The following is a 15,028-nucleotide window of genomic DNA, read 5'->3' as shown; positions in this document are numbered from 1 at the left end:
CCTCCCCAGACATTTCCCCCAAAACTTTTAACATTGTTTCTTCCCCCTGCTCTCTGGAGATCTCCCACGGATCACTAACTTCCTGACATGGCCACTCTCTCTCCCCCTCCATGCCCACCTCACGTAGGAAGCTGCCTTATGCCAAGTTGGTGCATCCAGCTTAGCGCTGTCTGCAACAGGGTGGGAACTTGTAGCACTCCTGATGTTCTTGGACTCAAACTCCCCTCAGCCCAAACCAACTTGGCCAATAGTCAAGGCTGATGGGAACTGCAGTCCAACAATCTCAGGAGGGCCACAGGGGTTCCCAACCCACCCAGTCTAGACTGACTGGCAGCTTCTCTCCATATGTTCAGACAGGGGTCTTTCCCATCCCTACTTGGAGATACCAGGGATTGAACCTGGGAGTTTCCGCATGTAAAGCAGGTGCTTTACAACTGAACTATGGCCCTTCCCCTCCTCTTTCTCATCCTCACCCACGCACCAGGATATGTTTTCTGCTGCTGATCAGAGAACCAATAGAATCCATGCTGGATCTTTCATAGATTGACAATGAAATGTTTCTGTCTGCCCCATGAATTCCTACTGTTCAGTGGTTCTACTAAGTGGAAAGAAGCAGTCTTAGATTTCAGGACTGGCAGCAGAAGAGTAGGCTTGGGAATGACTGACCTACGTTTGTGTTCTTAGATTTTTCAGAGCCAAGCGCAATCTTTTGCTTAACATTTGATAACCACAGTTTATCGTGGGGTGGCAAGAAGACATAGTATAATAGATTTGGCCCCAACCCACATGGTAATGTGGCCTTGCACATTATATTATTGCAACTGCATTGCCACAAGGTAGCTTTGCATAACTATAGAATCAGTTTAACCATGTAGGTTATCGCAAGAAAATATAAAATATGAAAATGACTACTGCTATTATACAGCACTCTAGTCTCGTATAAACAACACGACTACTAGCTTGAATGGCAACTTGCTTCATCTGTGACACAACATCTTATATAGTTCCTATTTATTTCATTATTTGTATTTCAATCATTTTTACCCTGACTTTCTCTATAGAATATGCAAAATGGCCTACAGAATACAACAATATAAAACATAAGCATCTAAATTCATAATAATTGTCAGATTAAAGCATTACATAAAGCATGATAAATGGCAACTGAAAATAAAGTATTCTCTTTAGAGTTGTCAACAACTGAATGCTTATTGAAACAAACACATCAACTGCCCTTTGAAAGACAAGCAATGAAGGAGACAAGCACCTCTCTCCTGGGAGGGGGTTCCATAGGCTACGTGGGTGGCATGACTACAGAAAAGGCCCTGTGCTTCGTGTTTGTCCGTCTGCTGTACATTTGACAGCAATGGGACAGCAAAGTAGGGTCTCTGTTGTGATCTTAATGCTCTGGCAGGTCCATATGGGAAAAGGCAATTCTTACAGTATCCTGATCCCAGAGCATGTAGCGTTCTAGAGGTCAAAACCAATTTAGGTCCAGTTCAGAAAGAAGGCAACATTATTCAACATTACTGTTAACATAAATTATGGTGTGCTAGCATAAGCAACCATTGGTACAATGTCAATAACATTTACTGGCACAACAGTTTCCCCCAAAAAACCCATTGTGCCAGCAAACACTACTGGCGTTGCACTAGAGCTTGATGGCACTAGCGCAACGTAATTTACATTAGTGCTAATGTTGACTAGGATGCTGCCTACAATGTCCCACAATAATGGGGACACTGACACATAATGGGGGCCAGAGCCAACCTCAGCACACCCAACATCATGCAAATTGCATTGGTTGTGTGATGCAACGTGGGCATGCTTCTGAGGCTAGTCCTGATACTCAGCACACAAAATATGTTAACTTGGGGCCAAATCAGTCTATTGTCTAATGAAATTGTAGTTCACACACCAAGTTTAGTAAAGAAAGATCCTGGTATAGAATTTGCTTGTAACAATCTACCGCTCATTGTTATTTGGCTGTAGTACTTACGGGTAAAATGATTTGAAGTGGAAGGATTGACACTATCACCACTGTCAGCGCTTTCACTGCTAGAAACGTCATCATCAGATTCCCGTACAGAAGAGCAGGGCGACGAGCCATCAACTTCTTCAAACTTCCTCTTTAAAATTCCACTCATAGCTGCAGTGCTGTCACATGTACCTGCAATAGGAACAGGTGCAATGAAGCAAGGAAACATTTGACTGCAGACCAGGCAATCAAGGTCTTTAGAATCATTCTTTGATGGGTTTTTCATACCTGAGAAGCCTCAGCTTCTCATGATAAGTTCCACGGAAAATAATGGGACAGAAGTTTTAACATTTGAGCCAAAGGAACTCACAGGTTTTGTTTTTTTAATTGTTTATTAAAACGCTTATGGAATCAGAAAGAAACTCCAACTACTGAACTGTAAAATGTTTTATAGAAAGACTGGAAATCTAACTCAAAATATATGACTATCAGTAATACTGACATCCCCTTCATGGATCACTGCCTTGTTGTGGCGAAGGGGCTTGCGTAACTCAGTGAAGCCATAAGCTATGCCGTGCAGGGCCACCCAAGACGGACAGGTCATGGCGGAGAGTTCTGACAAAATGTGGTCCACTGGAGAAGGAAATGGCAACCCACTCCAGTATTCTTGCCAAGAAAACCCCATGGAACGTATCACAAGGCTAAAAGAGATGACGCCGGAAGATGAACCCCTCAGGTCGGAAGGTGTCCAATATACTACTGGGGAAGAGCAGAGGGAATTTCCAAGTAGCACCAGAAAGAGTGAAGCGGCTGGGCCAAAGCCGAAAGGACACTCAGCTGTGGATGTGTCTGGTGGTGAAAAGAAAATCTGATGCTGTAAAGAACAATATTGTTTAGGAACCTGGAATATAAGGTCAATGAATCAAGGTAAGCTGGAGGTGGTCAAACATGAGATGGCAAGATTGAACATCGACATCTTGGAAATCAGCGAACTAAAATGGACAAGCATGGGCAAATTTAATTCAGGTGACCATTATATCTACTACTGTGGGCAAGAATCCTTTAGAAGAAATGGAGTAGCACTCATAGTCAATAAAAGGGTGAGAAAAGCAGTACTGGGGTACAATCTCAAAAACGATAGAATAATCTCAGTACGAATCCAAGGCAAACCATTCAACATCACAGTAATTCAAGTCTATGCCCCAACCACTGAGGCCAAAGAAGCTGAGGTTGATCGGTTCTATGAAGACCTACAACACCTTCTAGAACTAACACCAAAAGATGTCCTCTTCATCATAGGGGAATGGAATGCTAAAGTAAGAAGTCAAGAAATCACCGGGATAACAGGCAAGCATGGCCTTGGTGTACAAAATGAAGCAGGACAAAGGCTAATCGAGTTTTGCCAAGAGAACACGCTGATCATAGCAAACACTCTTTTCCAACAGCACAAGAGGCGACTCTACACATGGACGTCACCAGATGGTCAATATCGAAATCAGATGGATTATATACTTTGCAGCCAAAGATGGAGAAGCTCTAATACAGTCAGTAAAAACAAGACCTGGAGCTGACTGTGACTCAGATCATGAGCATCTTGTTGCAAAATTTTGGCTTAAATTGAAGAACGTAGGGAAAACCACTAAACCATTCAGGTATGACCTAAATCATATCCCTTATGAATATACAGTGGAGGTGAGGAATAGATTTAAGGGATTAGACCTGATAGACAGAGTGCCTGAGGAACTATGGACGGGGGTCCGTAACATTGTTCAGGAGGCAGCAATTAAATCCATCCCAAAGAAAAAGAACTGCAAGAAAGCAAAGTAGCTGTCTGATGAGGAAAGGAGGGAAGCGAAAAGCAAGGGAGAAAGGGGAAGATATATCCAACTGAATGCAGAGTTCCAGAGAATAGCAAGGAGAGACAAGAAGGCCTTCTTAAATGAACAATGCAAATAAATTGAGGAAAACAACAGAATGGGAAAGACTAGAGATCTTTTCAAGAAAATCGGAGCTCTCAAGGGAACGTTTTGTGCAAAGATGGGCATGGTAAAGGACAAAGAAGGGAGGGACCTAACAGAAGCAGATGAGATTAAGAAGAGGTGGAAAGAATACACAGAAGAACTATACAGGAAAGATCTTAATGCCCCTGATAGCCATGATAGTGCGGTCACTGAACTTGAGCCAGACATCCTAGGGAGTGAAGTCAAGTGGGAAACATTACTAACAACAAAGCTAGTGGAGATGACAGTATTCCAGCTGAGCTATTTAAAATCCTAAAAGATGATGCTGTTAAAGTGCTCCACTCAATATGCCAACAAATTTGGAATACTCAACAGTGGCCACAAGACTGGAAAAGGTCAGTTTACATTCCAATTCCAAAGAAGGGCAATGCCAAAGAGTGTTCAAACTACCGTAAAATTGCACCCATTTCACATGCCAGCAAGGTGATGCTCAAAATCCTACAAGCTGGGCTTCAGCATCATGTGAACCGGGAACTACCAGAAGTACAAGTGGGGTTTCGAAGAGGCAGAGGAACTAGAGATCAAATCGCCAACATTCGCTGGATCATGGAGAAAGGAAGAGAATTCCAGAAAAACGTCTCTTTCTGCTTCATTGACTACACTAAAGCCTTTGTGTGGATTACAACAAACTGTGGCAAATTCTTAAAGACATGGGAGTACCAGACCACCTTACCTGTCTCCTGAGAAACCTGTATGAGGGTCAAGAAGCAACAGTAAGAACCGGACATGGAACAACCGATTGGTTCAAAATTGGGAAAGGAGTACGACAAGGCTGTATATTGTCACCCTGCTTATTTAACTTATATGCAGAATATATCATGAGAAACGCCGGGTTGGATGAATCACAGGTCGGAATTAAGATTGCCAGGAGAATTATCAACAACCTCAGATACGCAGACGATACAACCCTAATGGCAGAAAGTGAAGAGGTTCTAAAGAGTCTGTTGTTGAGGCTGAAAGTGGAGAGTGCAAAAGCTAGTTTGAAAACTCAACATTAAAAAAACTCAGATCATGGCATCTGGCCCCATCACTTCCTGGCATATAGAAGGGGAAGAAATGGAAGCAGTGACAGATTTTATTTTCTTGGGCTCCAAGATCACCGCAGATGGTGACTGTAGCCATGAAATTAAAAGACACTTGCTCCTTGGGAGGAAAGCTATGGCAAACCTAGACAGCATAGTAAGAAGCAGAGTCATCACCTTGCCGACAAAGGTCCGTATAATCGAAGCTATGGTTTTCCCAGTAGTAATGTATGGCTGTGAGAGCTGGACTATAAGGAAGGCTGAGCGCTGAAGAATTGATGCTTTCGAACTGTGGTGCTGGAGAAGACTCTAACGAGTCCCCTGGACTGCAAGGAGGTCAAATTAGTCCATCCTAAAGGAAATCAACCCTGACTGCTCATTGGAAGGACAGATACTGAAGCTGAAGCTGAAATATTTTGGCCACCTAATGCAAAGAGAAAACTCCCTGGAAAAGACCCTGATGCTGGGAAAGACTGAAGGCAAAGGAGAAGGGGACGGCAGAGGATGAGATGGCTAGATAGCATCACCGATGCAATGAATATATACTTGAGCACACTCCGGGAGAGAGCGGCGGACAGGAAGGCCTGGCATGCTATGGGCCATGGGGTCACGAAGAGTCGGACACGACTTAACGACTGAACAACAACAATACTGACATAGTTGTTGAATTATCACAAAAATCAGCCTCATACAAAACTGATCCCTGAGTAATTTGGCTCACTCCATTATAGGTTTCAATAAATCTTCAAAGGCAAGATGTGGAAGGATGAGGAAGAACAGCCCAAGTATGGGGAAGAGTACACATTCCCAGAGATCAGAAGTCCAGGAGCCCCCATCCTGGGCTGCAACCCTATTTCTATGAGGAAAAAATATGATGCTAAATTGTAGCTCATGCTTGAGGATATTTATGGGAACCTAGTTCCCTGCATCTATGTACCTACTGAGATTTGCTGGATCCAATCAGAAGCACAGTTACAGCTGAATAAGCAACATTCTGATTCACAGGGTGTTGTGTAGCACAGAGACTATATGCTTGTGCAGTTAAACTAGTAGCTTGAGGGAAAGATTTGTGCTTCCCTATGTGACATGCTCTGTCAAGAATGACCAATCCCAGAGTTCCATGTGCAGGAGGAAAGGACTGCTGGTAGGAAGGGCAAAGCACCATAATTATCAGAGAATGTCATTGATCCCAGGGACACTAGAAGCCAATGTTGCTGGTTTACAGGCCCAAAATATATGTGAATTGACACACACAAACACACACCATACTGTCATGTATGGGTAGAAATACAAACCAGGCAGCCATAAATATAAGGATATTAAACAAAATTAAAGGAAGGAAGGAAAAGGACACAATCAGCCCTCCAGTTTTTCAAAATGGACAAGGCCTTTCTACAGTCTGGCTCAGTCAATACACGAACTAGGACCAACCAAAAGGTTAAAATACAGTCAGCAAGCTTTGTAGGCTCTCTTTGTAGGCTGGATGTTATCTGCAACAAAAATAGCAAAGGGGACATGCTAGATAAGCCCCTGTGTGGGCACATGTCATTTTAAAAATGTTGAAAATGTAATTTGAGAATTAAAATAAAAACTTGTATTTTGTGACTTATGAGATTGTCTGGACATATATTGGATGGGATTGTAGTATGTTTGCAGGAGGAAGGCCATGTTACAAGTTTATACTGGGCCCCCAGAAATCATGCTTGGGCCTTGGCAGGAAGCATCTACACCAGTGGCAGCTACTCATGTTTCTAGCTGGTCACTATAGCATTCAACAAGCAAAACAAGAAATGATTTGGGAAGGGCAAGTACATCCCTGAGGCAGTGCAAGTACTGTGTGGCCAGGAGTCCCCTTCTGTGTCCTGGACAGTTCTTTTAAAGTTCTGTCTGGTTCCAAATCGCCTCTAAAATTCTGGGTTTTTAGATGGATGCTCTGCATGTGAGTGTGGTTTTCGTTGTTGCTTGGGTTTTTTCCCTTCTTCTACACATTTTGTATCTCCATGGATTTAGTTAAGGTTGGAGCAGAACACACTACAGTCCCCATCCTGTCTCCCTCTATCTTTCTCCTTTAAGGTAAAGGTAAAGGTGTCCCCAACCAGTCGTGTCCGACTCTAGGGGGTGGTGCTCATCTCCATTTCTAAGCCGAAGAGCCAACACTGTCCGAAGACACTTCCGTGGTCATGTGGCTAGCATGACTGAACACTGAGGTGCACGGAACGCGGTTACCTTTCCCGCCCAAGCAGTACCTATTAACCTACTTGCAATTTCTTGCTTTCGAACTGCTAGGTTGGCAGGAGCTGGGACTGAAGACGGGAGCTCACTCCGTCACGCAGCACTCAGGTCTCGAATAGGGATAGCGGAGAATTCTGCCACGGATTTCAGTGAGGCCAAATGCACTGGCATTAGGCCCCCCGAAACTCGTGGCGGAACGGCCTCCCACCCCCCGCCACCCCACGGAATCCCCCCGGGACCTGGGGTGGATGCAGAGGTGACGGCGGCTCCGGCAGTGGCTCCGGTGGCGGCGGCTGGTCTCTCGGCCGGCTGCTGCGGCTGCAAATGGCAGCCGTCATAGCGGCCACCATTTGCGTCCTGCCAGGCTGCCGTGATAGGCTACGTAAGTATTTACGTAGCCTCTCACGGCAAACAGCAGGGACGCAAACGGCGGCCGCTATGCCGTTTACGCCACTGCTCTTTCCGTGATAGGCTACGTAAATACTTACATAGCCTATCACAGTAAAGGCAGCCACGCAAATGGCAGCCACTATGCCATTTGCGTGGCTGCCTTTACCGTGACAGACTACATAAATACTTACGTAGCCTATCACAGAAAGAGCAGTGGCGCAAATGGCGTAGGAGCCGCCGTTTGCGTCCCTGCTCTTTGCCGTGAGAGGCTACGTAAATACTTACATAGCCTATCACGGCAGCCTGGCAGGAAGCAAATGGCGGCCGCTACGACGGCCACCATTTGTGGCCGCAGCAGCCTGGCCACAGCCGGAACTACAGCTGCGGACAGCTCTGGCCGGCGGCTCTGCGGAGCCACTGCGGAGCAGGCCATGGGGGATTCTGGTGGGAAGGATGGAGTGCCTCCCCTCCACCGCGGATCTCCCACCGCGGAGCCAGGTAAGGGATTCGTACATCCCTAGTCTCGAAATGCTGTCCTGCCAACCTTCCAGTCTGCAGTTCAGTGTCTTAACCACTAAGCCACCGCGGCCCCATCTTTCTTCTTACTGAACTACAAATCCCAAGAAGCACTGGGAGAGGAAGGAGTGCAAGAGCCTTCCAACAACTTCCAGTTGATTATTAAGAGCACAATCCTATGCATGTCTAGAAAAACAGTATTCATTTCTCATACACCAGCCAGCATGGCTGTCTGGAGGGATGCTGGGAGTTGTAGAACTTTTTTCTGTCTAAATGTGCATTGGATTGCACCTTAAGAAAAGACAAAAGAAGAAATATAGAGGTGGCAGCATGACTGCTTGCTTGCAGGAGCAGCGGCAATGTGCTCACCAAGGGCTTCTTCACACGGAACTTTTATCCTGCTATTGAGATTGCTTACTCATGGAAGTTTGCAAGATGATGTCATGAACCTCCAGGGCACATCTAGAGGTATTTCCTGATTATTCCATCTCAAAAAGATCCGGAAATAATGAGCTACCTAAGTTGGGATGTTGCGCTATTAAAACAGTCACTAGATGGCAATGTTTCATTGAGTTCTATGGAACCTTGGAAATTAAAAGCTTCTTCTCTCAGCAATCACGTGGTCACCACCGTAAATGCAGAAAGGCTCCACAATGGGAGGACTGAGGGGGTTTTCTTTAACGTAAAGGTAGCCCAAATCTTGAAGTGCCTGTTTGCCCTGATGCTCAGCCAGCTAGCCAGCTGCAGATAAGCAAGGAGGGACTGACCCTGTGTGTATGTCAGCCTTCCCCAATGCTTGCTCTCCATATATTTTGGTCTACAACTCCCAGAATTCCTCACCCTTGGCCATTCTGGCTGGGGATGATGGAAGTTGAAGCTCAAAACATCTGGGGGGCACAAGTCTGGGAAAGGCTGGTATAGATAATAAATGAAGGGGGTGTATATGAGGGAGGGAAGGAGAGAGAGTGACAAGAAGAAAGAATGAGAGCAAGCAAAAAAGGAAGGTTTGGGTGGGGAGGAGAAATGTACATAGCATATACTGCAATTTTTGGAAAATATTTATGTCTACCCCTACCTTGTTCTTTTGGCTTGGGGCCCCACGCGGGGCCTAGAGACATGTTAGAAATAAAGAGAGTACTAGAAGCCAGCACTTCAAGCATAGAAACCAGTTCCCTTACCTGAGAGAAGGGAAGGGCTTCCCTCATTACTGCCAGCAACGGAAACAGAACCATGCTTGATGGTTCTGATATGGTCCCATTTTATAAGTTATTATCACATCAACCAGTTTCATTCATTCAAATATTTATTTTTGTTGCTATGCACTTTCATCTATTCCTCCCAGTAAGTAGCCTGGGAATCCCTGACTTGATTCTCTTACCTTGCTAGCCCATTTGTAGTATTGCCCATGCTGTTCTGTGCACTTACATTGCACAGTATGTGGGAAAATCTTACAGCCGAATGTTCCAAGTGAAAAGTTAGCCCCACCCACATTGGGCAACATTATGACCTCATAACATGATGGGTGCAGGCTATAACCATGCACGCATCATGCGTTCTCAAGCAGAACCTTTTCCATGCTAACAGCTGGCCAATTTCCACTGCATTGTTAATAAATATTATAATACCCCATACTATTTATAAACAAGAGCAAGAGATGGGCACCAGTCAAATGGATCTGGGGATAGGAAAGGTGAATACTCATAATCTTTTCTGAGAACAGTATCCTTGAATACTGTTACTCAGGAACTTAAATGTCAGCTGCCTATTCACTGGGTCATTGTAATTCAATTGAACTTCGACTTTTTGTCTAAGACTGGCTTTGGTCTCAATCTTGAACAAACATGCAATGAGATGCCAGATCTGAATACATTACCATACATAATAGATTATATTTTACAGCTCTCTGCACACCTTCCCCCAAAACGAAACCTCTGCTGTATGACTAGGAAGCTTGCAGTTTTGTGCAAGTAACACTGGTCTAATAAAACTAAGATACTTTCTTAGGTTGAAATCCTATACACAATTGTCTGGGAGTAAACCCTATTGAACACAATAGGGTTTACTTCTGAGCAGACATGCCTATGACTGCATTGTCAATCTACTCATGAGGAATTGTTGGCAGTGTAACTAGTAATTCTTAAATCTCTGTATATTTGCAAGTCATTACAGAGCATCACAGGACTAGAAGGTCATGAACACTGGAGGTCATCAAATCAGCCCCATAACAAGGCAGAACCCTCTCACATAGGCCATCTGAAGATTAGCCTTCATAATCCAGATCACAGTGAGCAACAACCAAGGCAGGAGCAAATAAGGTGCGACACACAGAGAGCGTGTGCACAGCACACAGCCTAGACAACAACTGGATTTTGTTTGTTTTGAGGAGACAGAGCACAATTACAGTGCCTTGAAAGTTTATTTATTTATTTGATTTATTACAATATTTCTGTACCACTTAATAGATTAAAATCCCTAAGCGGTTTACATTAAAATGCAACATAACAGTATAAAAACAAGATAAAAATAATAAATAATTAAAAAAAGTTAAGAACATTTAAAGAATATTACATCACCATAACAATAAAACAAGGTTGTAACGAAGTCTCACTGGTCAGGGAAGGCCTGTGAAAATAGATCAGTTTCCAAGAGGCATTTAAAAGTTGCCACTGTTCCTGTCTCTTGGATCACACGTAGGAATGTTCCATAGGGTGGGTGCCATCACTGAGAAGGTCCGCTTGTGTACCACTACCAGCTGCTGTTTCACTGGCTGCAGAACAACCAGTAAGGGTTCATCAGAGGATCTCAGGGGTCGACTGGGTATAAATACAGGAAGACAGTCAGCTAGGTATCCTGGTCCTAAGTCATTTAGGGTTTGTATGTCAGGAACAAAACCTGGAACATGGACCGGTAGCTAAATGCCAGTGCAGTTCTTTTAACACAACTGTAATATGTGTTGGCATGCATCAGAGAAGGACTTACACATGAACAGAGGGGAGTTGGAGAGAGGTATATTTCCCCTCCTTGCTTCTCTATCTTCCTTGCAGTAAAGACATCTAGCCAAAGAGTGCAGTTTCCAGAATTACAATTACTGGGGGAATGAGGGGTGGGGACAGCAGGGAGCTGGGAAACAACATTCCCAATCTAGGCTGCCCCCACTACGCCTTACCCCCAAAGCAGATATTACCATTCATTATTTTATTTTATTTGGGGATTTCTTTCCTACCTACCCACTACAAAGCAAGGTGCACTGAACGTAGCTAATATTAGAAAAGGTTAAAACAGTGAAACCAATAACACAATTTAAAAACAACAACCAAACACAAAAGACACCAGCGGATCATTAACCTATACTCCAAGAGAGAAAAATAATCAAGCCACTGGGGTTTTGCCACCGCGTCACCAAATTTGGACTCTGGAAACTGGCCCTGGGACCACCTGAAGTTGCCTATCCCTGCCCTAGTGCAATCTTATTTAGCATGTTTATTTTTCTTGTATTTAGTAAACAATAAAGCTAAAAAAACAACAACATGTTAATTGATTTGTCCCATTACACTACAAGTATTTGACCTGAAATATTTGAGGGGAAAAACACACTCAGAGCACTAGTAGTCGGAGGGCTCTGGGATCAGAGCCCTCTGTCTATCCCAAAGCCCTGCCAGCAAGAGCCAGGCAGGGCAGGAGGAACAACAGAGGCAATTTTGCATCCTGTTCCTCCTAAAAGAAAGCAAATACAGCTAGACATATATCTGAGCTCGTCTAGCTGCCGTACTTGTGGTGGGTGAGGATGGAGAGGCCATAGGATCCTGCAGATCTTGGCCTCTTCTCTCCCTGCCCACTGTCCCTCCCCCTTTTTGCCTTCCCTGAGCTCTTCCAAGGTCACTGTTGCAACCTCAGCCGAGAAGCTGCTGCAGTGCTTTCCATGGCAGCTGTAAGGGGGTGAGGCCAGGTGAGGTGGAACAGCTCATTGTCGGATTCACCCTCCCAAGGTCACAGCCTCAGAAGGGGGACTCTGATATATCTTATGGTCCCTCAGACACTCTCCCAGGACCCATAGGATTGCTCTGACTATGTGATCTAAATGGTATAAGACGTAGATTTTTTAATGAGAATACTGTAAAAATTTAAAGACAACAGCATGTACTTCCCTTACATTATTTAAATTTAAGAGACAAAAACGGTACTGAAAACTGTTGACACACTAAAACATTTTAGCAACCCAAAGAACTGTGCATGAACCACTCATTTACAATTTTGAAGCTGCCAAGCTTACTTAATACTGTATTTGCAATTGGCATCCATTCATTGCCACTAATGAACTTATAAACTGGAAAGTTTTCCATGGAAAAAGAAAGCACTGGAAACATTTCCAGGAAAAAAAATCCATTTTGAAAAATGTTCTGCTCCGCATCATCTTTCATGACATGACCCTTTGCCTTCAAGACTGCAATGACACTATAGATACCATCATTCTGTTAATACAAGGTTGCCTTGCAAATAGGCCTACTACAATAACGAACCCAAACCTCTATGTCCTGCATTTTGAACATAGGCAGTAATTCCTGATCTTTACAATCAGTTTGGATAATGTACTACACTATGAGATTGGAATGCATCTAATCCTTTAAACATCCAGCCAAGCATTTACTATTTGGCCTTCTGAAGCAGTCCATATAGTAAATTAAAAATGGGAGGAGGAGGTGACAGTACATATGATTATTAACTGTTTTATGTTTGGATTAGAAATTACTGATAGTGTCAGTTTAGATTTATTGTTTGATCTGTTATGCTATTGTATTCAGTTCATTATTAACTGCTGCAATTTTACAGGGAAAAAGTGGAATGTCTCTTTGCTAAATACTGCATTTTTTCTGTAAACGTTTTGCAGAACATTATACATTATAAGCTGATAATGATGCTCCATGTAGAACATGCTTACACGCACTGACATTTTAAAATCCATTCCACATTTTTAAAAGATTGCAAGTGCAACTCAAACATCATTCCTGTAATTGTCAATACTTTCTGCAGAAATCAAAACCCACTGGATTTAAATCTAAAATATGTCTCTTAAAAATTAAGGTAGAGGCCTGCTTAGATTTCTATGAATAGAAGTTTAACATTGTATATTGTGAATAAAATCAAAATGTAAGAACTACTATTCCTCTTCTTTTCTCTTCCATAAACAATGGATTTACTGAAACAGCGCACAGATGGCTGTCTCTTTGTACCATCTATAACTAGAATTCTCTCTCCTTTTTATGATTTCCTGTGAAAAAGACTAACTGTCCAGGGACGCGTGTGGCTTAAGCATTTAGGTTTAACATAAAATCCCTGCTGGAGCAGACAAAGGGTCCATCCATTCCAGGATCTGATTTTCAATAGTGGCCAGCCAAATGCCTCCAGTAAGCCCATACATAATTCATAAAAGCAAAAGCCCTTCACCTACTCTCTGTCCCCAGTGTCCAGAAGTACAATGCCTCTGCGTACATACAGTCCCAGGGACTGCTTGTCCATGACAAAATGCAAGATTGCCACTTACAACACATGGAACCCATTTAGGGAGGCCACTTGTGAATCAGCAAAATAGAGGACATATATTTGCATAAAATTTGCATTTACTAATTTATATGTATAGACGCAAATTTATAAAGAACTATTGGAATTTAAATAGAAATACAGTACATCTCACCACAGTACAGAAGACTACAACCAGGTAACCTGCATATCTGTCTGTTCGGTCTGCTGCCCTGGTACTAAGTAGCGATGGGCAACAGTTCTTATGGTTCTTTATCTTAAAAGCAGAATTGGTCAAGACAGCCTTTCAAGCAGAGGACACCTTCAAATGGAAAACAGTCCTTTGCTAGCCCCTTAAATAGAGGACTGTCCTCTGTAAAAGAGGGCACATGGCCAGCCTATGCCCATTCCAATGACGAGCACTAAACCCTGTACTTCAGCCTAGGGATGTATGAGAAATTCATTTCAGTTCGTTTTTGATTAGGATTTTACCCAGTTCACACCTTCCGGAACGAACACGGGCTCGGACACCATCTGCAGTCAAAGTCCAGACATTTCTGAGCTTGAAATGTGATTTGGGGACTCCAAAAAATGTGTTCGACAGCATGTGTACATTTGAAAAATGTTCATAAAAATGTGTACTTTGAAAAATGTGCACAATAGATTCATTTGTTGTTGTTTATTTGTTCAGTCGCTTCCGACTCTTCATGACTTCATGGCCCAGCCCACGCCAGAGCTTCCTGTTGGCCGTCGCCACCCCGAGCTCCCCCAAGGTCGAGTCCGTCACCTCCAGAATATCATCCATACGCACTAAAATACGTAAAGATTTTCATGCAAAAAGAAAAAAGCAACGCTTGTAATCTGATACGGACTCAAGTCGGAACAAGCTTCAAGATGAAATTCAGAGAACTTCAGCGAGCTCGGGCTTTGCTGATTTGTACATCCCTACTTCAGCCACTGCACCCACTTTTCTGTCTGAGCCCCTCTAACTCTAAACATTTATTCCTTCCCTAGGCATGGCAGGGGCAGGGAAGGAATGGGTCAGGTAGTGCTACACCGAGAGCATTTCAGTGAGGCCTATAGCACTGCCAAACAGAAATATTAAGGAATACATGCCCTACGTTAGGGAGCATTTTGACATTCTGGATTCATTGAAAATATGTACATAAGGTCGGTTATGGAGGAAAGAGGTGAGGGAGGACAGGGCTCAGAAAGGCACATCTGATCATATTGCTCGAGTATGACATGTGGTTCCTGCTCATGTTACACTCAGGTGGAAGAAGAAAAGCTGTGCAAATATGAGCTCCCAGCCATGATGCACATGTAGCACTATACAACTGCTGGCTGGCTAGTGG

At 43.6% G+C, this 15,028-nt stretch overlaps 1 protein-coding gene across 1 annotated transcript in view; it reads right to left on the bottom strand.

The window, feature by feature from the left end:
* The window catches only part of CSRNP3 (cysteine and serine rich nuclear protein 3), an 86,270-nt gene that overhangs the window by 31,852 nt on the left and 39,390 nt on the right, over positions 1–15,028 (bottom strand). The window contains exon 2 of the mRNA XM_084829696.1: positions 2,000–2,170. Within this exon, the coding sequence (XP_084685822.1) occupies positions 2,000–2,170 (171 nt within the window). The remainder of the gene's footprint in view (positions 1–1,999; positions 2,171–15,028) is intronic.

The sequence above is a fragment of the Heloderma suspectum genome, chromosome 1 (genome assembly GCF_057233095.1).
Source record: "Heloderma suspectum isolate Gila_16-S chromosome 1, 16-S_ref, whole genome shotgun sequence".
Lineage (NCBI taxonomy): Eukaryota > Metazoa > Chordata > Lepidosauria > Squamata > Helodermatidae > Heloderma > Heloderma suspectum.
Note: the sequence above shows the minus strand (reverse complement) of the source record. Positions and strands in the feature narration are given on the sequence as shown.